The 27,316-nt window shown below is 35.1% G+C and overlaps 1 protein-coding gene across 1 annotated transcript in view; it reads left to right on the forward strand.

Annotated features, from left to right (window-relative positions):
• Nucleotides 1-9,344: 9,344 nt before the first annotated feature.
• The window catches only part of LOC121375379 (exportin-2-like), a 35,802-nt gene continuing 17,830 nt past the window's right edge, over nucleotides 9,345-27,316 (forward strand). Inside the window, exons 1-13 of the mRNA XM_041502800.1 lie at nucleotides 9,345-9,500; nucleotides 11,730-11,833; nucleotides 12,489-12,634; nucleotides 13,411-13,509; nucleotides 14,454-14,599; nucleotides 15,658-15,748; nucleotides 16,346-16,453; nucleotides 16,995-17,087; nucleotides 21,105-21,272; nucleotides 21,619-21,748; nucleotides 22,038-22,103; nucleotides 22,573-22,682; nucleotides 25,403-25,495. Of these exons, the coding sequence (XP_041358734.1) occupies nucleotides 11,749-11,833; nucleotides 12,489-12,634; nucleotides 13,411-13,509; nucleotides 14,454-14,599; nucleotides 15,658-15,748; nucleotides 16,346-16,453; nucleotides 16,995-17,087; nucleotides 21,105-21,272; nucleotides 21,619-21,748; nucleotides 22,038-22,103; nucleotides 22,573-22,682; nucleotides 25,403-25,495 (1,335 nt within the window). The 5' untranslated portion in view covers nucleotides 9,345-9,500; nucleotides 11,730-11,748. The remainder of the gene's footprint in view (nucleotides 9,501-11,729; nucleotides 11,834-12,488; nucleotides 12,635-13,410; nucleotides 13,510-14,453; nucleotides 14,600-15,657; nucleotides 15,749-16,345; nucleotides 16,454-16,994; nucleotides 17,088-21,104; nucleotides 21,273-21,618; nucleotides 21,749-22,037; nucleotides 22,104-22,572; nucleotides 22,683-25,402; nucleotides 25,496-27,316) is intronic.

Raw genomic sequence — 27,316 nt, forward strand, 5'->3', positions numbered from 1 at the left:
AAACATGTTCTATAGGAGCAAGGTCGGGTGACCGAGGTGGCCATGGAAGAACATTAATGTGTTGCTAGTTCAGATACGTCATGGTGAGTCTAGCCGTGTGAGACCTGGCATTATCATCATGTAACGTCTGTAGATGAGGGTTAGTTGCCATGTGGGGTATGACATGGTTTTGGAGGACCTCGTCTGTAGGTTTGGGTGTTGCAATGTCCTCGGAAGATGTAAAGGTCTGTCCTACCGTGCATGCTGATTCCTCCCCATATCATCACACTACCACCTCCCCGGCGATTCACTTCATGGACACAACAGTTGGCGTATCTTTCACCACATCTCTGCCACACCAGAATCCGCATAGCTGAAATGGTATCTGGATTCATCTGTAATGAGGATCTGTCTCCAATGGCGTTGTGTCCATTGACAATGCGTTCGAGCCCACTGAATTCGCTGTTGTCGATGCTGCTGTGTCAGCGTCTTCTTGGTTGCAGGCCCTGCTTCCATAGTCGGCGTAATATGGTCTGTTGGCTGATGGGACCGTTCGGGCCATGGATGGTAGTAACTGTCCTAGCTGCAGGTTGAAATCTGTTGCGCAGGTGAGACAGGTAAATTTGTTGATCTTGGTGGCGAGTAGTGACACGTCGTGGACCAGGGTGGGGTCGATCACGTGTGGTGCCAGTTTGTCATAGGCGGTGTTGCAGTCTCATAATCATAGAGTTGTGGTAATTGAATCTACGGGCCACTTCCCTCGCCGACAAGCCGGCTCTAAGACATCCTATGGTGTGTTCCCTCTCAATGCCAGAAAGTCGCCGCATCTTGAACATCGTTGCATTAACCCGAGGTCGATCACAGCATGTGAATCTGATTTCCTGACTTTATAAACGTAGAACTGGTACTGTAAGGTGCCAGTGGCATGACTTGCAAGTGTGTTTTTGAGTTTTTCAAGAATTCTGCTCCCGAACAATAACATGCTTCGGCACGTGACCTTCCATCCTGTTGCATTCATTCTACCCTATATTTCAGACTATATCTTCACAAAAACAAAAAATGAGCCAAATAAATGAGTTCTGCGTTTTCTATGGCTGTCAGTATAGGTTTAATTTTCTGAATGTAAATAAAGTAATTATGTTGGAATTGTTTGCAATGGTGGGCAGGAGTATTTAAATAAAGTAATTAATGTGGAATTGTTTTCAAGTTTGGGAGTATTTCACAATGCCCTGTAAAGTTGGAACCTAAGACATCATCATAGACAGCATGATGTGTGGCATCCCATCCACCCACCACCCCCTTGTAACAAACAAGTATGCAAAGAGGTACCTGCCAGTATATAGAAATGAAATGAACTGCATAACAGTAACAGTCTATGGGTATCCATATAATATAATTATGTCAATGTTCGACTCAGTATCAAGTATTATTCCTTGGATGCATCAGTGTCGGTGAATAATATATGTTAATGTCGGAGGGATTAATCTCTACCATAAATGTTAAAAAAATTAAAATAGGATATCAGGGGGAATTTCCATTCTTGTAAAGGAAAACATTCCCCAGTGTAGTTCAAGCTGTGGCTGTTAAAGTCACTGTTTATAAAACTATTACTCAGTGTTTAATTTATATATCCTTCAAAACAATTATAATTTTAAGCCTAGGGACTTTTAAGATCTTCTTGATCAGCTCCCTTTGTTATCATGGGAGATTTTAATGCTTACCACAATTAGTGGTGATGCGAGGATAAATTTAGAGAAGTTAAAAAGTTGAAGACTTAAATCGCAAACATTATTTAATGATAAAAGTCAAACATACTTTCATCCTTCAAGTGGTTCTTTCACATCCCTTTGGAGTCCATCACTTTTAAATCACGATTTCGGATGGAAAGTTTGTCCAGTCCCTTGTGGCAGTAACCACTTTCAAATTATTTTGGAGAATGATGGACCTCCATCACTTGAAAGGGTTCAGAGATGGAGGTTGGCAGGGACAAATTGGAACATTTTGGCATCTATGCAGAGATCCACTACAACGGTCTGCCATTGCTGATATCTTTAAAGATATTGCAGATGAAATTATCCCTAAGACCGAAGCATTTCAATAAACCATGGTTCAAACATGCAAAGATGCAATCAAAGAACGAAACAGGACCCTCGAGAAGTTCAAATGCGAACCCACAAGCGATAGCCTTAATACTTATTGCATTACTGGGGCAAAAGCTCATAACAAATTGTCTTGGAAAAACTTATGCCTCAAAAACATTTACCCGAATCATCCTTGATGGTTCTATTAAATATGTTTTACAAAATTTGGATTTCTGGTGACTTTCTTTCAGATTGGAGAAAAGCTGTTATCATTCCTATCCCTAAGCCTGGTAAGGATCCAACAAATCCTACCAGTTTAACACGTTGCATTTGTAAAGATCGCACAGATGCAGTGATTAATTTTGTAAACATTTCATGGGAATCCAAGAGAGGTATCATGATTACATTCCTATTTACACATACAGATCACGGGATGGGAATATTGCTTGTGTTACAGTTTTTCCCATCAGATACAATTATATCTATTAGATTGCCCGATTCAGCATCGATCTTTACTGTTAAAATGTGGGCAATCGTTAAAGCCCTGGAACACATTAAAGATTCATATACATTATTTTTTAACACTAACTTTCGTGTTTCCAAACTTTACATTACATGAAATTGGTGACACAAAAGAATGTCTTTTTATGCCAGTGTTATATTTTGTTGGGTAACCAGCCATGTTGGCATAATGGGCAATGAAAAGGTGGATTTTGCTGCCAGGTCTACTTTGAATTTGCCCAGTGTCAGTGTTGGTATCCCCTACAGTGATTTTAAATATCATATTAACCAATATGTCTTTTCGACTAGCAAGATGAATGGGATGATGCTGTCGCGAACAAGCGTCATTATGTCAAGCCAGTCCTGGGAGATTAGCAGTCCTACAGGTGAAGCAGAAAGGATGAAGTAGTACTGTGCCGTGCTCGCATCAGCCAAACACATTAATTTATTTGAAGAAGGATCCGCCTCTACAGTGTGAACATTGTTAGTACTTGTGTGCATTGACTGTGTGCCACATTTTAGTGGAGTGTTGGCCTAATCATCTGAAGCCGACGAGAAACAATATATTTGGCAACAGAATTTTTTATTTATTTATTTATTTTTATTTTTTTATTTTTTTATTTTTATTGACCCCAGACACAAGAATGGCAGTGTCAGGGTTTGGGGCCCTGATTTCACTACCTTACATCCATGTTATAAGTACATATGAACATTATTTATATATTTAATATAGTGTAATTAGAATCAATATAATAATATTAATAAGCATGAATACATGAAAACATGGAGTTCACTAATATGTGGGGTTAACAGTGAAGATAGAGGTAGAGGAAAGATTTGAAGGAAATGGTAAAGGGAGAAAAGAGAAGGTAAGGAAGGAAGAAGGAAAGAAAGAGTGAATTAAATACTTAATTTCGAAAGAGAAAACATATTTGTATTGAAATACCTCGAGAACATTGTATTGCCATGTCTTGTTTCTAGGTATCTGGACCAAGGTGCCCAATATTCCTCAAATTCTTGAAATTGAAATTTTTTTAGAAGTATATATTTTTCAATTTCTATTTTATCTTTTAAAATATTTAAAAAGCATATATGTTAGGTCCATATTTCTGCATTTTAGATCTATATATATATATAGTATTTAACATTGATAATGAGCCAATTAATAAATACCATCTTGCTTTTTTCCCTCTTTATGATTCCAAACAAGACTGTCTGTTTATCGAGTTGTGTATGTTCACCTTTGTCCTGAATCCATCGTTCAATTTCCTTCCGTAAAAGAAAGCCTTTAGAGCAGTCATAGAATTAATGCTCCAATGTTTCTGGGTGTCTATAACAAAAATCGCAAACATTTGATTCTATGTATTTTATTTTATATAAGAACGTGTTTGCGTAATTATTCGATGTAGAATTCTATATTGAAACCACTGTAAAGTTGTATCTTTTAAACATATAAATCATACACTATCCCATAGCGTGATTCACAAAAATCATACACTTTTTCCCACTCCTGTAATGATAGTATGAAACCTAAATTGTAATATTTTCTTTGGGAAGTTGGCACTATTGTCGATTTGTTTAAAATATTATACATTTCTTTGCACCCTTTAGTAGTTTTAAAAAAATAACTCCAATTTAAAAGGAAATATAGGATTTAAGGTGTTAACCTGTTGGCTGTTGATACTTGACAACGTGCAATGCATAAAGGTTTTAACTGCTTTGATTAAAGATGTATGTTCTAAGAAGTTTGATTGCAGGTAAAATTTAAATCTAAATGTTTCATAGGATAAAAATCTACCATGTTCATCCATTAAATCTTGAATAAATATAACTCCATTTTTAATATAGGTTTATAATATATAGGTTTGTGGTCAGTAGTTATTTTACTATTAAACCAAATATTAATTCTAATTATTTCACTTTTACATTCGGGGATTACTTTGTTGAATTAGCCACCAGATATGTTAAACATTTTCCAAGAAAGAGTTACTTTTTTTCTTTTTTTTTTTTGTATTTTGATAAAATAATCCCCACACGTAATATGTTTTTGCACTGATAATTTTGTAGTAATTTCAAAAAAAAAAAAAATCTTTTTGCGTTAGTTGAAAATAGTCTGCTAATCCAAGTGGATTTTAAAGCTATCCTAAAATGATAAATATTTATCATTTTAAGGCCACCATTTGAGTAACTTTGAGTTAAAACTCCGCGTTTTATTCTGTCTGGTTTATTTTGCCAGATAAAGTTAAAAACACATTTTATCTATTTGTTTTATCATTTTGTCTGGTGGGTTAGGCAGTGAAATTAGTAAGTGTGTTAATTTGGGAATAATTAAGGATTTTAAAACAACTATTCTACTGAACACAGTCAGTTTTCTTGTTATCCAAATTTATTTATTTTTATTTTATTATTTTTTTTTTTTCGTTAATTTTTATTTCAAAATTAATTGTAGTAATTTGTTTCAGGTCAACTGAAAATTTTATTCCTAACAATTCAAAATGTTCTGCAACCCATTCTAATTTCCATCTTACTTGATGATAAAGCTCTTTTGAGAACGTCTTACTGCCTATCCAAATGACTTTCGATTTCGAATAGTTTATCTTCAAACCAGAAGCATTAGCATACACATCTAGGATTTTTAAGGTATTCTCAAGGGATTTGGGAGATCCATCTAGAATAAAGGTTGTGTCATCTGCATATTGAGATAAGAGGAATTCCTCTCCACTAATTTTTAAACCATTTATATTTTTAGAATTTCTGATTAATATTGCGAGGATTTCTGCACATATAATAAAAAATATATGGTGAGAGAGGGTCACCTTGTCTACATCCACGTTCTAAGTTGAAGCTTTCTGATAAAAATCCATTTGGAAGTACTCTTGAAGTTGAATTGTTATAGAGGGTTTTTATCCAGTTTTAATAGATATTTTAAAATTAAACAATTCCAACGCTTTTTCGATAAATGTCCAAGAGAGTCAAATGCCTTTTCGAAATCTATTAATAATAACATACCAGGTATATTTTGTTCTTCTGTGTACTGCAATATATTGTATATTAATCTTATATTTTCCCCAATATATCTACCTTTTATGAAACCAGTTTGATCACTTGCAACAAGTTTGTCTAATACATTTTTTATTCGATTTGCTATGCATCCTGATGCAATCTTGTATGTACAATTCAACAGAGTAATTGGTCTCCAATTCTTGAGAAATTGTTTTGGTTTATTTGGCTTTGGGATACAAGTGACCACGCCTAGTTTTTGAGTATTTGACATTTTGCTTATACTGTAACACCGGCCTTGGTGGCATCGTGGCAGGCCATCGGTCTACAGGCTGGTAGGTACTGGGTTCGGATCCCAGTCGAGGCATGGGATTTTTAATCCAGATACCGACTCCAAACCCCGAGTGAGTGCTCCGCAAGGCTCAGTGGGTAGGTGTAAACCACTTGCACCGACCAGTGATCCATAACTGGTTCAACAAAGGCCATGGTTTGTGCTATCCTGTCTGTGGGAAGCGCAAATAAAAGATCCCTTGCTGCTAATCGGAAGAGTAGCCCATATAGTGGCGACAGCGGGTTTCCTCTCAAAATCTTGTGGTCCTTAACCATATGTCTGATACCATATAACAGTAAATAAAATGTGTTGAGTGCGTCATTAAATAAAACATTTCTTTCTTTCTTTCTTTATACTGTAACAGTAATTAATTGACTGTATAATAAAATAATCAATATCGTTCCAGAACATTTTGAAAAACTCTGCTGTAAACCCATCTGAACCAGGGCTTTTGTCATTTTTCATATTTTTGAGAAAAGCTAATGCTTCAGAATAACTAATTTCACCTTCTAGTTCTTCTGCTTCATCATTACTGAGTTTGTTAAAATTGATATGTGTTATAGTTTCCATAAAGTCATCGTCAATTTGCTTATTTCTTTCGGAGTAGAGAGTTTGGTAGAATCGTTTTGTTTCTTCTAAGATATCTTTTTGATTGGTTATTATTTGTCCATTACCTAACTCTATTCTAGAAATTAGCTTACTAGTATAGTTCTGTGATTCCATGTTACAAAAGTATTTAGTAGGTTTTTCTCCTTCTTCGATCCATTTCGCTCTTGATCTGACAAATTTGCCTTTTAATGTGTTTTTTCTTAATTCTATTAATTCGTTTTGTTTTTTGTTCTAATATTTCTGAATTAATCTGGTTTTCATCTTCTTCTAATTGTTTAATTTCTTCAGTTAATTTAGTCTCTAGTATATTTTCTGTTTTCTTTTTAAAAACTGAATATGATATTGTTTTTCCTCGTATTTCCATTAACAGAATTTCTAGGAAGAGCTGATCATTAATGGTCAATTGAATATTTTTGTTAGGAATATTGCTAATGTTCTCTAAATTATAAACAGGTACGGCATACTGACTTTTGGTATCTCTAACTGTCTCTTTAATGACATTAATATAGTTTTTATCTCTTAGTAAAGAGTTATTAAATTTCAACAACCCTCTACCTCTTTGGAAATGACAGAACTTTAATTGCAGTACTACACCTGAATGATCAGATCGATAACTACTTTCAAACATTTACGTTAGCCATTAGATTTTCAGATAAAAGAAAAAAATCCAACCTCGCTTGTTTAAGTGAATTTTGTTTAGTCCAAGTATACTTCCTCGAGTTAGGGTGTAGTTCTCTGAATGGATCTTTAAAACCAAATTTCTCAAAATGTTCTAATATACATTCTCTGGCTCTTGGGTTATTTATATGTATATAGTTTCTAGTGTCCAAATCATGATTTAATGCTATATTAAAGTCTCCACATAATAAAGTTTTCATTTTGAAAATCTTCTATATGGTCAAAAATATTTTTTTTCAAATTGGGACTATCTTTCGTTTGGTCCATAGATATTTACAAGTGTAATCCTCTCTCCTTCTATAGTTATATCTATTATTAAGAAATTACCTGCATGATCGGATTTCATTTTATGTATTTCATGTTCAAAAGTAGTATTAAACAAAATAGCCACGCCCCTAGAATTCCCTAAATATGAACTAAATAAACATTTATATCCCCACCGAATTTGAATATATGGCTCTAGTTCAGAAACTATATATGGCTCTAGTATCTTGTAGACAATAAATATGAAATTGTTTTTGTTTGAAATCATTAAACTCATCTCTTTGTTTCTCTGGATTTCCCAAACCTTGACAATTAACTGTAATAATTTGCAATAACGCCATTACTAAGTTCATAAAGCTGATATGTATATGTTCTATGACAACGTACATGACTAATAAACAAGACATTATTTAACTCAGTAACCTTATTAACAATGTAGGTTTCAAAGTAATAACAGCAGCATGACAGAACTAGAGGTACAAATTTGTATATGAAAGAGAAGAAGATAACATGTAAGAATAAGTATAAGGACAAAGTCAGCATTAAGAAATGTAAAAAATAACCCATAGGTCAAAGGTCACGAGTCCCTTGCCCCAGACCTTTTACAATTAAAAAAAAAATAAAAATAATAATAATAATAAAAATAAATAATAATATTTTTTTAAATATCAAATAATGATTATAGTTCTAACAATCAATTAACTAATCAATCAATCTCTGAATGAATGAATGAATGAATAAATGAACAGAGTAGTAATTCCTTGATGAAATAGTAGTCCAGTAATGGTAATAATAATAATAAGTTGAATAACTTAATGTATTTGTTGAAGAACGATTTTGTATATGAATATGTTTATTCAGGTAGGATTTTAAACAAATCGATAAATAACGAAATAACAGGGTGAATAGATGAATAAATGAATAAATAAATAAATAAACAACAGAATTGTTTTAGAATCTTTTAAGTTCCATCCAAAATGAATTTTTTAATTTTTAAAACATTTTGATTTCTATACAGTTTTAAAATTAATTGCCTTGAATTTTGTATTGTATTCTATTTCCCCCACAACTCATTACACTGTGATTTTACATAATTGTATACTGTATTTTTTATTAAAATAATCATATTCATGTACTAACCTTTGTTTAACACCCAATAGCCAATGTGTATTTTTGTGCTGGGGTGTCATTAAACATTCATTCATTCATTTTCATGTATGATTCCTTGCATACACAACAATATCGAGGAATATAATGGAAAATTTAAGTCAAACAAACTGTCGTGAGTAAAGTTTTAAACAAAAGTAAAGAACAATTGTAAAGGTATTTTAATTTTTTATTCAAAATATTTATTTATAGTAGTTTGTTTCAGCACATTGCAGGACGTATGGCAGTTTTAAAGTGCTCGCTCAAAGCGCGGTCGGTCTGGGATCGATCCCCTTCGTTGGTCCCATTTGACTTTTTCTCGTTCCAGCCAATACACGACGACTGATATATCAAAGACTTTGGTATGTATTATCCTGCCTGTGAAAGATTATTATTATTATTATTATTATTTAAAAATTTTTGAATGTAGGCCTATCTTATCTCAAATTCAAACATCCCGCTGTTCTTGCTTTTTTTCTAAACTGATAAAATGACAATCGTGTGGAACCAGTGACACCTCACAGTCACAGATGTTTATAACTAATTATTTAATTTATTTACTATTTAATCGTAGTTATAGTATAAAACCCGGAAACACAGTTTTAAAAGTTGTCCAACGCACGATCGTTTTTGACTCATGATCAATTTACCCTGCCGTCTTTCTTCTGTTATTTACTGTACCTCCGAAGATAACTCCAACTCCAATGTGGAGTTATCTCTTTCTTTTTTTTAGAACTCTTTTGTAACTTTAAAAGTACCGCCATTTTTCTTTCCATGTGAGATCATACTGCGATCTTATTTTTCATTATTTTGTATAATGCACAGATATATGTCGTGTTGCTAAAGTATCACTGAAGATACTGGCCATCAAATTAAATTATCTGTTATTTGTGTAGCCTGTTAACCAGCTGGTAAGTTACTAAGTATTTTATTTGGATTGCTTGGAAATATTTATTTTGTTGAACTTGATTCAAGTCTTGATAAACGAAAAATAAAATAAAAACTGTTCTGAAGAGTTCAGTGTTTGCTCAGATAATATGGCAATAATCTGTATAATATTGAATACTCTTGAAATATATAGCCCCCCCCCCCATCTCAATAAATGGTCACATAGTATGATTTCAGATAAAAAAAATTCAGTTTCGAGTTCTATCATTATCAAATGACGATATCACAAATGTGCAGAACAGAAACCGAAGATAGGAAACATTTTTATCTTCAGTCATCACTATCATGAAACCCACTGAATCGGGCTAACTCGTAACTTGGTCTATTTACATATGACACTTGTTAAGGAATCTGCATATGCATGAACCCTGAATGAAGATTTCAACTTCCCCCTAAACTTAACACATTTTCATTCTGGGGGGAGGCCCTCCATACCCCCTATTGACTGTGGTTACCAGGGCTCGCGCTGTCGGTAGCCAAATTAGCCACTGGCTAATTTTTACAAAAAATGGCTAATAAAATTTGCAAGTGGCTAAAATTTTGGCTAAGCCATTTTCTGTCTTCTGATGTGAACAAACGGTTACATAATCTATCGACTCCTCAAACATAATAATACTACCAAATATTCAATTAGCGTAATAGCGATCTCGCAACCGGTAACGAGAAACGGTGTCATGCAGAATACAGCGTAGGCCTTATAATGTTTGCTTATTTTAATAATCACGGTTATTAATTTTAACGGCATGTATTCAACATGTATGACAGCAATGTGACTGTCTGGAAGATCTGTAACTTGTTATTTTTACTTTGTAAAATCTTTGAACCAAAGTATTAAAAACAGACCGACAATGCGTGTCAATTTGAATACACATGCCAGTTCAGGGTCAAAAGACATGTAGGCAATCTCAAGGTCTCAGTTCAGCCAGACCGAGCGAAAACAAAATGTTCGTTAGACTGGTTTGTGCAGTTCACGTTAAACCAAATGGACACGACGAACACCAATCAAACAGTTCACGAACGTTAGGAAGAACGTTCGTTGGCTGAACTGAGGACAGCTCTTGGTGCGAATATACGTCACGCTTCAGTCAGCCGACACCCGCATGTCAAGAGACATCGTTGCGGACATTAAACAATACGATTACGCAAAAGTAAATCTTGATGTAAATTTGTAGAAAAACAATAGTTATTCGCATCAATGAATAATACCTAACTGCAGTTTTTGTTTATTCCTTTGTCTTTGTTAGTTTCGTACCCATGGTCGAGAGCATGCATGTAGATCGCGATCGCTGGAAATGATCATGCAGTATTTAAACTATACAAATTGCAGTTAAATGTACACTGAATAAAATTAGTTTACAGTAATCATATTTGTTAGATAATTTTGGATATAAATTTGTAAGACTGTGAGGTGACATTTAATAAGTTAGCTGGATTTTAAAAAGACCGTAAATTTTAATTTTATTAAAGGATTTGGTGGGGTTTTTGTTGGGGTTTTTGAATAAATGGAGTATACTGTGGTGAAGTCGGCATTCTTAGCTGAGGTATTTTGTAAGCAGAAATCACAACAAGCATTTAACATGACGCTGAAATCAACAGCAACAAATTATGAAATAATTTGGGGTGGGGAATTGATGGGTCACTTGAAAAAAAAAAAACTAACGTTTAAAGATTGCTATTTAAAGACATAATCGGTTCTATATAAAACAAAAACAAAACTCAAATTTTTATTTGGGAAAAAAGGAAGAAAGAAAAAACACCACCATCCATAAACATCCACACACACCCCATATTTCTGTATGTTTGTTAATTTAATGTCATAGGCCTTAGAAGTGGGGGTGGGTATATCCCCGGGGTACTGGCTTCAGACTCTGAAGATATTGCTTAACACAATCCCAACCCCACCCCCGCTGAAAAAACTCGAAGTAATATATTAACTGCCCCTACCCCCATTAAGGTTTTGTTATTCCTATTTATTCCAGTTTGTACACATTTAGCTGAAAAAGATACATTTTCATATTCATATATAAATACTCTATACAGTACTGCGTAAAACAAATTTGGCTAAAGCATTTTCAATATGGCTAATAAAAATTCCATTTGGCTAAGGCGTAGTAAACAAAATTGTTTGGTTCCGGTTACCCGACCGTCCCTAAATTTTTGGTGCCGACCCTAAACTTTTCTTTTTATTGCAGGTCTAACTCTATAAATAAAATGGAAGTTACAGATGGAAACTTGCAGGCTCTAGCTGGCTATCTGCAACAGACACTTTCCGCAGAGAAAGAAGTCAGAAAACAAGGTGAACACATTTTGGAAATTTATGAATAGGATTAGTTGGGTCAAGGTTGTATTCTTAAATGAAAAGTGGTTTCAGTTTTATTTCAATTACTATTATATTTGAATTTTGGAGAAAAAAAAAAATTAATAAGCACAAAATATGTCAAAAAATTCCAGCAAAATAAGTCTACAGGGATTTATCCAGGCCATCTGTGGGTCCAAACATAGGCCCTTTTCCAAAAGAAAGTGGCACTGAAAATTTCCAATTTCTATGCTAAAAATTTGCAATATATATACATGTTTAATTATGTCTGCTCTAATAAATAAGAAAATATGGATAAATCCCTGTAAGAAAAAATTAGAAATTTGGAGTTTATAACTGGGTTAAAAAGAAAAGTGTCATGGAAAATATTATAGTTCATTGTCTTGAAGCCAAGCTTTTTCTTCTTCTTTTTGCTTACATGTATATAGCTTTACTTAATTGCTTTGGATTAGTTCAGAATTGTGTTTATTTCAATTTGCCAACTTGTGCAACAACAAAAAACATTTTATACCGAAGATGTGTGTGGGCTTTTTTTTTATGAGAACTCTGTGTGTGTATTTTCTTCTTAAAGCAACATAATTAATGCTATTGATATATGTATGGTGTTATTTATTTTGTGTTTTTCTGATTTCAGCTGAGAAGTTTCTGGAATCTGTTGAGAGGAACAAGAACTACCCGATTTTGTTGCTACATCTGATGGACAAGGGGGAAGTAGATCAGCATGTTCGTGTCAGCGCTGCCATCACCTTCAAGAACTACATCAAACGCAACTGGAAAATGGTATTTCAGCTAGTTTCTGGCACAAGTCCTTTTGTAGATGTCTTTTGTGACATTCGTCTCCAGAAAATCAAACCTTGAAGCCAGCACAAGAATTGACTTCTTTTTTTTAGACAAATATTGTGGAAAACCATCAACAAAAGGATTTGTGCCAGACATATTACTAGTTTAATAAGTGTTATAATTTTAGTATACTTATTTTTTTTGTACCGTGATATCTCTCCTTTTAGCTGATATATATTACATCACAAGAACGAATGCATTCAGTGACTGTTACTGGGTGACATCATATACTACCTTGCTTACAAGTTACAGGTAGCAATAGCTGTCTACCTGCTAAACGACAAGACCAATTAACTTGGGCATATTACTGTGTAGGGATATATGCCAGTAGATGATTTTTTGAGCACAGCTTTTTGGCACCTTTATACTGGTTGATTAAACTAGAAAAATGTAATATATCTATATATGAATAGTGTGCATAGACAGTGGTCAGCTGATTTAATATATATACAAACATTAGAATTATAAATTAACCATGGTCAGTGCTGTCAGCAGTGGGAATTCTCGGATCAGCTGTTTTCCTTTCATGGAACATTGCATTTCCTCGCATTTTAATTGTCCTTTCCTCCAAAAAAATATGTCAGATGGAACAGATTTTAACCTAGGATTTCAAGAATTTCTGGGACCCCTCTAGATTTTTTTTTTTAATTCCCACCCCTGTTATTGATGTTGCTATGTTTTAACATTGTGTCCACCATCTGTTTGTTTAATTTCAGGAAGGTGTGGATGATAAAATCCACCCCGACGATCGCACGGCTATCAAACAGCACATTGTTGGCTTAATGCTCAAGAGTCCAGAACAAATCCAGAAACAGGTTAATACTACAAACTTGTGCATGTCATTTAGTCTGCAGAATGTCTCTGATCTGGAGGCCAATTCAAAAAGCTCTCTTAGGCAACACCACCTTGTCCGTGTGAGTTTTTTTGCATTGCACTGCGAAATCACAAAGTTGCAAGAGTTTAATGAATTAGGCCCCTGATCATTAAAGGAAGTATTTTGAATAGTGACACTGTAATCAGTTTGAACTACTAATTAACATTGTAAAATTGTGTAGCTATCTCTGATGCATGCATGGTGAATCACAATGCAGTATTGTAGAAAATGGTTCTTGCTTTACATTTAAAGCTGTTCTGGAATTGTTCACCAGGTTGGGTGTAACCAAGGCAGGAGGCAGCCTTATTATTTCATGCCTTGTGGGGATACTGCACTAATAGTTTTCTGTGGGACATAAAATTTCATTTTTCACAAACATATTGTCATGTTGGGTATGCAAAAAGAGTCCCTTCCATCCCCCATGAAAATATTTCTTGAACAGACTTTTTGTGAACAAGTGTTTGAATATTTCATTAAAATAAAGCAATTAAAAATTAATAAAGTTAACCATTTTTTAATTTTGGTACAATTTTTGTTTTTGTTTGTGGAAAACTGCAATATCAGACATAGGTTAAAGATTAAAATTCCTTCTAAACAAAAACTGCTAAAAAAAAATCAGATTTTTTTTGTTATAAGAACTTCAATAAATTAATAATCTGTGTGTTCATTGTGTATTAAATATTTTTAAAACCCAGCCAAAGTGTCTGGGAACATTTTGTGTTCAAAATTTTGATTAGCAACATTTCTGGTCGATTGAAAATTTAATATTGTAAAGTTGTGTAGCAATCTCTGTAACCAGTGTAGCGAATTGCAACATGATACTGGGCAAAATGGTCCCCGAGTGTTTATATCTTACAAGTATAAAGATGCTTTTGTGTATTTCAGCTGAGTGATGCCATCAGTATAATAGGTCGTGAAGACTTCCCCGACAAGTGGCCTAACCTCATAACCGAGATGGTCACCAAGTTCCAGACTGGGGACTTCCACGTCATAAATGGCGTCCTTAGAACAGCACATTCTATATTCAAAAGGTGATCACAATTAAAGCGTATGTTGACTGTAATGATATGGGAGGTTGCAATACGATACGTAACCCAATACTTGGGTCGTGATACTTAACTTTTCATATCATCGATAATTAAACTGTTTAATTCAAGTTTATGAAATTACGTTTTCTTTGCTCTACTGTGCATGTCCATAAATTTCTGCTTCAACATTTTTACCAAAAGGTATTAGAACATGAATGTATCGTATTGTATCGCGAAGAAATCTGTCGTGAATTGATGTATCTTATTGTGGCTCTCGTATCATGGTATAATACTGTATAGCCGTATCGTTACAGCTCTACTAAATATGATACTGCTAGGTATAAGCATGAAATGAAGATATATTGCACTGATTATACATACATGTGTTTTTCACAGTAAAGATGGTCGGATAGAAAGTATGCACTTTTCAAAATTAGAATTGTTTTTATTTCTATTTCTTGTTAACCAACTCCATCACAAGCTAAAATACAGGGTTGTAGCTATATATTTTTGCTATTACTGCTGAAGAAGGGCAGACTGAAAAGGGATCCTGTAGACCAGGCAGTACATACCATAGCCTTTGGTATATTGATTAGGACAGGCATAAACCCGAGTCCATTAGGTACAATGAATCCTATGATGTATCACACTTCAGATGAGGAGAACCATACCGCCCATAACTAGATTGGCTGATTTTTATACAGCATGACCACATTTAGTATTTGGCTGATAGTTTTGTGTATATTAAAAAAAAAATTTCGGGCACTAATACAGAATTCAAAAAGGAGGTGAAGTGACTTCTTCCCTAAAAAAGGGAGAAACTTTGATAAAAATGGAAGACGTGAATATTTGTTGTAATGTTCTGCTTTCATTCAGAAAGGTTCTGAATTACACACTTGGTCCTAATCATAATATTTCATTATCAAATACTACTACTACTTTTGGCAATAAAATTTAAGCCAAAAAATTAATTTTTCCTTTTAAAAACACGATGGTATGAAAGAAAAGTTTTCTTCTGTGTAATTTATTCTGACTTTAAAACGATGAACTTCCTATTTCAGGTACCGTCATGAATTCAAATCTCAGCAGCTTTGGACAGAGATAAAGTTTGTGTTGGAAAATTTTGCAGCTCCACTCACAGAACTGTTTAATGTAAGTTTAGTAGTGGTGATGTTGGTTTGTATGTTTTTCTCTATTTTATTAGTCCTCTACTGGTGCAGCTGGATGGGTCAAAAGGTTTTGTAATCTGTCTGTCCAGACTGTTTTTTTTGCAATACCTCAAGATATTGAACTGAAATTTTGTGTGTAGCTTTGTCATGTACTGTTACAGATCATGGCCATTTATCCATTTTTGACAGAATTATGGGCCTTGAACTTAGGAGATATGAAAATGTGATCAGCACCGTAGGGGATATGTATTGCTTTGGCAATACTCTAAGAATACTTGTTTAAACATGTGATCAGCCTTGAAGCATTTATTTAATGTGATCGCCCTTGAAACATTCAGTTTAATGTGATCACCCATCAAACGTTCAGTTTAATGTGATCACCTTTCAAACATTCAGTTTAATGTGATCACCCTTCAAACATTTAGTTTAATGTGATCACCCTTCAAACATTTAGTTTAATGTGATCACCCTTCAAACATTAGTTGTTATAAGTTAGAATTTGTTAAAGATGTCAAATATTAAAAATAAATTCTATCTATCTAAGTTGTATGATTGTGTGACCTTTTTTTTATTTATTTAGGCAACGATGGAATTAGGAAAGAAGCATGCTTCTGATCCTGAAGCTCTCAAAATGATCTTCAGTTCTCTTCTACTCATCTGCAAAATATTCTACAGCCTCAACTTCCAGGTAAGATGTGTCCACACTAAACAATGTGTAAACCTGGCCCAGTGCTTATAAAAGTTGACTCAGTTGAGACTCTGCAAAATATGAAATCTTGGCTATCGGCTATTTTGATGTCTAAGACTCTGTTAAAACCATGGGACCAGGCTCTTTAAAGTCTTAAAAGCAAGGGGCCCACGTGTTAATAATGCATATAAAACTGCTGTTGATTAGTTGCCATCTAAGGCACTTAATAGTTTTTCGAAAATTAACTAAATATTTGTTTAATGTATGTGTACAGCCCATATCTGAAATGCACTTTATATGCATGGTTACGCGTTTTGCTTTTATATCGTGTTCAACTATACAGAAGTGAAAATGAATCAGTTTTGAAATAATGTACACCAGTCCAGTACTTATAATAAAGATATTCTTGTTTATAGTTATAGTAATGAGACACCCAATAGCCAATGTATTTTTCGTGCTGAGGTGTCGTTGTTCATTCTTTCATTATAGTAATGAGTGGCACTTTTTTCTGCATGTATAGTAAAGCTAGTTTATTTTTTAGGACCTTCCAGAACATTTTGAAGACAATATGACCATATGGATGAATCACTTCCTGGCACTGCTCAGTGTGGACAACAAGTTACTGAGGACAGATGTAAGGCTTTCATCAAGAATAGATGAACATTTTATAAGGATAGATAGATGAGTTGGGATGGGGCAGAATGTTTGAACATGTCTGACATATGCTCTTGGCTATTAGTTTTACAAAATTTTCATTAACATACAAGTGGAACTGCAAACAATGGGGGGGGGGGGGGGGGGGGGGGGCAGAGAGGATTATTATTTTGCTTTTGGGGGGGGGGGGGGGGGGGGGGGGGGGGGGGGGGGGGGGGGGTGTTAAAGTAATATTTTAAGTTTGTTGAAAAATATATGCCCCATAAACCTGGAATTTTAGTTATGTGGTGTCACAACCATATTTCAAACACTAGCCACTTCCTTGTCACTTAGACAAGTAAATGCATTTCCACGTGTTGCCCATAGGATTATTTCTTGTTCCAGCCAGTGCTTCACTAGTGATGTATTGAAGGCAGTGGTATGTACTATCCTGTCTGAGATGATGCATATACAGTCAAATCCGCTTATTTGGATGTGCCTAAAAATATATTCAAATAAGCGGCATATTCAATAAACCGAAGGTACAATTTCGACATACGATATACCCAATTAAGACCTCTTGTTGATTTATGCAAACCCTAATTACGATTCTCCCAATTTGGGCCTCATGACGTGGAATTTTCGTCACAAACCGGTAAGTATTTTGTGTTAATAAAATACCGATTCCAAGTTCCATATTGTGACTCTGTTATCATTATCAAGTTTGTCTATAAACTTGATAAATACAAGAGGCAACAGTTAATGCCGTTTGTACGCCTAAAAGTAGAAGTGACTAAACATCTAATGACCCAGATAAAACCACCGGAAGCTCAATTAGACTGGCCACAGTCAAATAATTAAAAGGCCGTTATTAACTTCTTGATAATTAAACGGCCGTTATTAACTTCTTTGTACATTTGTAAATCAAATGCAACAAGACCCCACCCCCACCACCCAATATAATCTTCTGTATTTTACCAGGACGTCTATTTGACTATTATCTGTGTGCATTTGTAACACTGATTTGACAGGTAAACTAGACTGGCCAAAGTCAAATAAGTGAAAGGCCGTTATTCAATGTAACAGAAGGAAAAACACAAAAACAAACGCATATCCAATTTGAAACAAGTAGTAACATAAATGTATTTATTTATTTATGTAATTTAAGAAATGATGGTATGTCATTCAAATACAGCAATTTACAACAAAATTAATAAATAAAAACATACTGTAGGCCGTAGGGCAACAAAACACAATTTAATAGCAACAATATATCAAATCGTCATTGAGCTATTTTTCAAAATAATTAAATAAAACCAAACACAAATTAATAGCAACACTATCAGTCACTAAGTTCAATTAAATCATGGGATCCAGTTTATGAATTCAGTGATCTTTCGTTGCCGTTGGTTTGTGGCTGCTACCTTGTCAAACTGATCTTCTAAGTTGTACAAAAGGCTGAAGTCGTCGCAGCTGTTTTCTTCAAAGTACCGACGGATTCGTTGAAAATGGGATCTTACTTCGCTTGCCATTACTAGGATGATATAGTCGTCGTCATTATCTTCACTGTCATCAGATACGTCGGGGGTTGGAGTTGGTGGCGGTACTATTGCCGAACAGATCTCTTCATCGGTTGGTAAACTGTGGCATTCCAGCTTATCGTCATGGTTGACAAAGGTGTTGAACTCGTCGTTTGTCATGCCAGTGGGTGGTAATGGTTCGGCTTCTTCCGTTTCTACTCTGTCATCCATGGAAAACCAACCTTTCTTAAAACAGTTTACCACTGTGACGGGTTTCACATTTCTGCAAGCTTTTGTTAACATATGGATAGCGTCCAACAAGTTGAGTTTCTTTGCAAGCTCGTTTGCTGTAATGTCTGCCGTTCCATCGATGTCTTCAATTATTTTATTCACCACTTGAGATCGATAATGACCCTTCAAATTCCGGATAATTCCCTGGTCGCAAGGTTGAATGAGTGACGACATTTTGGGAGGCAGAAACATCATGTTCACCGTTTCCAACTTATCAGTTGGAGGATGCGCAGTGCAGTTGTCCACTAACAAGACCACTTTTCTCCCTTGCAACTTCATGTCCTTGTTGAAATCTTGCAGCCATTCGGTAAATAATTTACCCGTCATCCACACATTTTTGCTGTTTCTATATGTCACTGGAAGGCCCTTTTTACCTCGGAAACACCTGGGATCTTTACTTTTACCGATTACAAGAAGTTTTTTTCGTTTGTCCGTCCCTGTCATGTTGCACGCTACAAGGACAGTTACTCTGTCCATCGCCTTTTTGCTACCGCTAACCTGGTCTTTCTTGGCTGCCAGCGTTCCATCGGGTAGCGCTCTGTAATACAGTCCCGTCTCATCAGCATTGTAGATATCCTCCGCCTTGTACTTCTGCAGAATTTCGGGAAGGACCGTCTTCGACCAGTTGTCAGCAGCTGTGACATCCGCATCCATTTTCTCACCGTGAAGTTTCTTGTAAACAATTGTGTTCCTTTCTTTCCACTGGGAGAGCCATCCGCTTGTTGGATTGAAATCGTCTATATTCATCTTCTCTGCCAGATCTTTCGCTTTTGCAGCTAATATTGGGCCCGATATTGGAATGTCTTTTTGTCTGGCGACGGAAAACCATTCTGATAAGGCCTTCTACACATTGGCTGCTTTTCCCGTTCTGTCTTTTTCATTCTGGGTTAGCATTGGCGAGATACTGGGCACATATCTCGTCACGCATGTTGGATATCCGTGAAACTTGTGGTTGTGAACATCCAAGTTTCTTTGCAACCTCTGCCTGTGGAGTTTTTTTAATTAGCAATTGCACCGCGTCGTATTTCTGAGCCAAAGATAAATCGTTTCGTTTCCGTTTATTTGCCATGTTGACATTGTGAGAGAAAAAAAGTTCTTGTCAATATTTATAGCCAAAAGATGATTAATCCAACTTGCTACGAAAATCTTCTACAACTTACCTTTTGTCGGCATTTAACGATTTAAACAGTAATCACCATAATCGGTCACCCCAAATATGGCCTCACATTGTGAGCTGCAGAGGAAAAATCACGTTATCAAAAGATCCAGCTAAAAATAACACTAGTAGCCAACGGCTTTTGTTTGTTACTGTCGCCGACAATTCATAGAGAAAAATATCTGACAAGTGTTTATTTATGGATTAAACATACACTGCTTCAAAAGTGGCCAACATGAGATTAAGGGATGCCTGCTTACGAAACGCACGTGGCCGCCAACAAGGTGGGAATGACCGACTTTGATCCTTGATTGTCCTGCATTGTCTCGACCATTGGATCACATTTGAGATGAATCTCAGAGTTCATGGATTAATTACGATGTAATTAGGAAATGTATTGATTAATAACGAGTCATCCAAAATAATTTAAGAAACAAGAAAACTAGTTTGTTGTAAGTCTTTATTTTTTTTTTAGCAGTGAAATTAAATAAAATTAAAAGTATTCATTTCTGCATGTACGATAGTATGGTATTACGTACGATCATAAATTTTACAAAAACACATCAAGTAACACAAACTTTCCTATGTTTTACATGCAAATATCCGAAAACACATTAAAAAACACATTCAATTAACCGTTGGATTTTGTATTGTCATAATGGCAAATGGTTCTGTGCAGGACAAACATATTCAAATATCCGAAATATACAATAATCCGACATCCAATTAAGTGGATTTGACTATATATATATATATATATATATATATATATATATATATATATAATATAAAAAAAGACTTGCGGCAAATTGAAAAAAAGTCGCAATTTGTGGCAGCAGTGGGTTTTCTCTCTTATTATCTCTGTGGTCCTTGATCATTTGTGCAATGCCATATAACCACATTTAAGATGTCTTTGAATGCATCATTAAATAAAACATTTCTTTCTTTATCTTTCTTTCGACATGTTTGTCAGAACAGTTATTACAGCACTGTTAATTTTGACCTGTATGGATAATAACCATCTGTGATGTTTTAATGTATTTTTATGTAGGGTGAAGAAGAGGCGGGGTTACTTGAGCAGGTGCGTTCTCAGGTGTGTGACAATGTCGCACTGTATGCCCAGAAGTACGATGAAGAGTTCTCTCCCCATTTGCCACAGTTTGTAACAGCAATTTGGGGTCTGTTAACAAGCACGGGACAGCAAGTTAAATATGATTTAGTAAGTATAACTCAACTTTGGTAAGCATGATTATTATGTTTGTATATTATGTTTTGTTTTTGGATCTGTTATTCATGAAATGTGCTGTGCATTTTAGACTTTAATAAAGTATAAAAACTTTGTATCTGTGATTTTTTTTTTTTTTTTGAAATTGTCAGTGGTGATCTAAGATTGTATTTCTCATTGTAACAAATTACCTTCTAATTGTTTAGGACTAATACATCTTTCAGTAACATATTTCTAATGAAATGCAAATCAAAATATTTTTCTTCTGTTTTTTTAATCGTAGTATGCATTTTTAAAGCAATAATTGGATAACATCATCTAATGTGTTTCTCATTTCTAGCTGGTGAGCAATGCCATCCAGTTTTTAGCATCAGTGGCCGAAAGACCGTCGTACAAGAGTTTGTTTGAAGACCCTTCTACTTTAGCCAGCATTTGCGAGAAAGTCATCGTGCCAAATATACAACTCAGAGGTTTGATTATTTTCTGATATTCAGTTTTAAGTTATTTGTGTGTAGAATGTAAACCAATGTTTAAAAAATGGTGCCACTCTTAGATTTATTTTATAATGTTGAGTATTTCTAACATTCTTAAGATATAATTGTGAGCATTCTCTAATCTCTACACCATGCAGTAAATCATTCAAAATGTATTCATGCATTTCTGTCCCCTCACATAACTAATTTAACAATACAAATGTTATTGGAAATTGACCACACATATAAGTGTTAATAACTTTTTTTGTTCTGTCTACATTTTCAGCTGCTGATGAGGAGTTGTTTGAAGATAATCCAGAAGAATATATTAGACGTGATATTGAAGGATCGGGTAAATTAAAAAAATTCATTATATAGCATATATTAGACATAATATTGGAGGATCGGGTAAATTAATAAAATTCAGTAAATAGAATATATTAGATGTGATGTTGAAGAATCAGTCAAATTTAATAAAGGTATTTTTAAAAATATATTAGAATAATAATATTGAAGTATAAAGTAAAATACAAGATTTCAGTTAATTAGAGGGACTTATTTGCACAATTTAAATTGATTTATTGAACACATATGTTCTAAAACGACTAGTGGATACAAAATATATAGAAAGGATTTTGGCATGAGTTCGACCCGTACCCCCATTTCAGTGGTTAGGGTAGTTTCAGGGATAGGGTTAGGGTTAGTCTTTAGAGCTTTTGATATAGAGGGGTACGGGTCGAACTCTTTCCAAATTTATGTTGTACAAATGTTAATTGGTTTGGTGAACACATATAGACCACAGTTTGTTTGTCTATCTCCAGATGTAGATACACGTCGGCGGGCTGCATGTGACTTGGTTCAAGCTCTGTGTAAAATGTTTGAAGGACCAGTGATACAGAATTTTTCAACATATGTCCAAGGACTTCTTGAAGTAAGTTTGTAGTGTTTATTTATTATTTTTACAAATTTGCCATTCTATATTTACATTTTACTATCAGGAATAAGTACAGAGATGTTTTATACCTGTGGGTAAATTATGTCCCTTGAGTTGAAGATTCAAATCCAAATAAGTTATATAGATGCCTATCCTGTTTGGTATTGCTATAATATAATAAAGATGTATCTGACATACTTGTTCTAATAATAATTAGCATTTGCTTAATTTAACTGTCATCAATCCTGTTCAAGGGGCGGGTAAAGCGTTCTCTTGAATCGATCCCCATCGGTGGATCCATTGGGCTATTTCTCGTTCCAGCCAGTGCTCCACAACTGGTGTAACAAAGGCTGTGGTATGTACTATCCTGTCTGTGGGATGGTGTATATAAAAGATCCTCTGCTGCTAATCGAAAAGAATAGATCATGAAGTGGCGACAGCGGGTTTCCTCTCAATATCTGTGTGGTCCTTAACCATATGTCTGACGCCATATAACCGTCAATACAATGTGTTAATAGTGTGGTATGACATGTATTCCCGTAGGATTTGAATGCTGAAATTGTTTACTTATTTGGGGTCAAACTATCGGAAAATGATGGGGTTCAAATTTTCAGACCCCTCCACCCCCTACTGTGTAGGGGGGAGGGGCTTTTCATCCCGGGACCCCCAGCCAATTACTCAATTTCTATCTCCACTAATACTGAACCGATTTTTGTGATCTTAGTGTCGTTTTAGGGATTCTAGCTAATGCTGAGTCTATCATAATTTCGAAGCTACCGGAAGTGCCCATCACTGACTTCCGGTTTAGAATAGCAGCAAAATCAAGGTCGTTATCACAGTAGCGATAAACCTATATATGTAGTACCTCTTTTTCAGGGTTTTCAGGCACGAGAAACCAATTGGTGCATTCCTTTTTGCGATCAGACTATCCTGTTAATAGATAGCCATGATAAGGGTACGTAAGCTTAAGCATGATGCTTATTTTTACTGTTCTGTAAATTTATCTGGCATTTTAAGTTGCGTAAATGTGTATGCACGCTTAATTTCAATATAAGTAAAAACTAATATTCAAAATTGCACACAAATTAATCAACATCACAGACAAAATTGGCAACATAATAATACCTCATGTAGTCTACAATAAAGCATAATGAAAATTAATTCAAATAGCACAAGTGTATCACAATCATCGTTACAGTGCATGATAATACACCAGGGACAGAAAATGTAAATAATAAAAATAATATAACAATTACATAACTAGATAATAATATAACTAGATGTGTTGTCTAAGTCACTGGATGGAGCTACAGATTGCGGGATGGATTACTCATCCATGTCCTCACTACACGTGCGAGATGGGGTGTTGTGGTAACAAGGCGGTCCAAAGTAGCTTCATGTTGACTTAATCCAGCCATGCCACCATGCACTTCAAACCCTTAATCTCTTGCTCGAGGGTCTGAGCGGTATATAGGTGAGTGAAAGGAACTTCTGATTTTGCCACAACAAAATCTCCTGACTTCAGTGCTTCCCAGGTAGCTGGATCATCTTATCAGGCGAGCGTAGTTGAGGAGGTCGTGGTCGAAGAAATACTTAATCACGTTCTCTAATGCACCCAAGTACTCTTCCCAGTCACCCGAGCGGCAGACAATGATAAGATTCAAGAGGCTTTCCACCTGTTCAATGTACTGCAATAGAAATTGGTCAAGCTCGTCTTCCGTGCACCCCCCTCTGGAAGTGCTATATTGGTGAATGTGCGAATGTGTTCAAGGACGATATTCACGAGGAGGACATGGATGAGTAATCCATCCAGCAATCTGTAGCTCCATCCAGTGACTTAGACAATACATCTAGTTATATTATTTTTATTATTTACATTTTCTGTCCCTGGTAACAATGATTGTAATACACTTGTGCTATTTGAATTAATTTTCATTATACTTTATTGTAGACTCCATGAGGTATTATTATGTTGCCAATTTTGTCTGTGATGTTGATCAATTTGTGTGCAATTTTGAATATTAGTTTTTACTTATATTGAAATTAAGCATGCATACACTTATACGCAACTTAAAATGCCAGATAAATTCACAGAACAGTAAAAATAAGCATCATGCTTAAGGTTACGTATCCTTATCATGGCTATCTATTAACAGGATAGTCTGATCGCAAAAAGGTATGCACCATTCGGTTTCTCGTGCCTGAAAACCCTGAAAAAGAGGTACTACATGTATAGGTTTATCGCTACCGTGATAACGACCTTGATTTTGCTGATGTCCTAAACCGGAAGTCAGTGATGGGCACTTCAGGTAGCTTCGAAATTATGATAAATAGACTCGGCATCAGCTAGAACCCCTAAAACGACCCTAAGATCACAAAAATCGGTTCATTATTGGTGGAGATAGAAATTAAGTAAGTAAATGGGGGGGTCCCGGGATGGAAAGGGGCCCTCAGAAGTGGGTCGGGGGTCTGAAAATTTAAACCCCATCATTTTCCAATAGTTTGACCCCAAATGAACCTAAACATGCAAAAAAATATATTTCAGCAATAAAATCCTACGGGAACAGTATACGTGACATGTCATACCACACTATCTGTTCCTTTTTGCTAATGCTGTGGCACTTGCATTGAAAATATGTTAAGCTTCTATATACTTTTTATTTATATTATGATTATTTGTTTTAAATTTAATTTAATTTTTGTGTTTCTGTGTTTAGGAATATGCCAAAAATCCCACTGTCAGCTGGAAGAGTAAAGACGCTGCAATATATCTTGTTACGTCTCTTGCATCAAAAGGACAGACACAGAAGGTTTGAGTTTTTCTACTAACTAAATTGAAAAAATTAACTACTATAATCCTTAGAAGTCAGTAACATTGTTTTGTAAGGCTATCTATAATATTTGCTGCACTTTTGCAGACTTATTTTGAAACACTGAGCACTACTAGCACTTGGTGGATCACAAAACATTTTTGTCAAATTGTGTGTATTATTATACGATATTCTAACTAGCTACATGTATGTTTGCTTGAACAGTTACGTCGACTATATGATCGAATACATACATGTGCTCGGTGTTCGTTGTTTTGTTGTGTGTTGTTTTTCTGCCAGTTTTTCCTTTTTCCTTTTCAACATGACATATTACATTCACAATGGTATTAATCACTACTGAGTGGATATATATTTGTTTTCATTTTTTAAAAATGAATTACAAACGATAGGTTAAGAATATCTTCTGAACTAGTCTGGGGAATACCTTGACCTACATTATTTTCAATAACCAATCACAAAACATTCTCGTTGCGTGTCACACATAATTATGTGGCGCCACCGGTTTTTTGTTTTATTATTGAAATAGATTAAAGCATGTACTATACTGTACCAGTCGCAGATCAAACGATTGTGTGGGTGGGGGGGGGGGGGGGGGGGGGGCGCCGTACATGGCTTTTTATGAATAAGTTAGCGTATACAAGCAGTGAATGTTTTGTAATTATGTTTGTATGGTGGATGACAATTTTAAAAAAATCAGGCATGTGTGCTGGGATTTTAGGTAGGGGCGTCTGGAGAGCGAAGTTTATAGGGGATATGTATTGAATTTGGTTTTGGTTTTTTAATCTGCTCGAGCAGGGACCGGAAAGGGGGTGGGGGCTGGGGGACAGGCGACCCATTCCCTGCACCCATCTGCAAATGTTATAGAGATAAATTAATCATCATGAGGTAAACTGTAATTGTGTTGGATCTATTGTATTTTGATAAATTTATTAGTACCAAAATCTAAATTTCGGGCGAATACGACGGAGACATTCGGGCAAATTGAGCTGGCCTGAAACCTTTTCATCATGTACTAGTAGTTCCAACATTTCTCTCACAATGCTAGTGTGTAGTGCTTCGTTTGAAACCCTATATTAGATATAGCTGGTTGGCAGTAACGCTAAAACTAATAAATGTTGTTTTTTAGTGGGTGGTATTTTCGTTTAATTTGGGCACAAATTAGCCTGCCTTTCTCCCTCTCCCACCCCTACAAAACAAAACGGGATCTTGTACGCTTATGGTTAGTACATCATGCTTGTACGGTACCAATTGGTGTGGATGCGTCGGGGGTATACACACCCTCGCCGCGATATCCAATTTTTTTTCCCTTGCAACAGTTATCGACCGTTTTTTTAGAACATCGACACGGTCCTTTTTTTCGTGTTACACAACACCCCCAAAAAATAATGCTGTAACTATATGGACCTATATAAAATGTGAAAATTACAATAGGATAATGGTTTGCAATAGATTCAGAGTAAGTAAATTAGTAATCACGTTTTTTATTTTTAAAATATGGTGATATTTTTTTTTTTTTTTTTAAAATAACAATTAAAAAGAAAAAAATTCCACGTACTTCAGCAGGGCGGATACTGTTGTGTAGGCCACGACCAGAAACATTGTTTTTGTCTCAAAAATCGTTAAACAAATTATTTAATGTAAATAAAATGTTGTATTCAGGATGTAATAATCACAAATCATAAAACGATCCTATATTGTTGATAAAAATATCAAAGAAAAATCGCAAAAACATCGAAGTTTAGTTGACCTATATTATCGACGCTTGACCCAGATACAATACTTTGCGGGACCAACTGCCAG

This window comes from Gigantopelta aegis, chromosome 6 (assembly GCF_016097555.1).
Source record: "Gigantopelta aegis isolate Gae_Host chromosome 6, Gae_host_genome, whole genome shotgun sequence".
Lineage (NCBI taxonomy): Eukaryota > Metazoa > Mollusca > Gastropoda > Neomphalida > Peltospiridae > Gigantopelta > Gigantopelta aegis.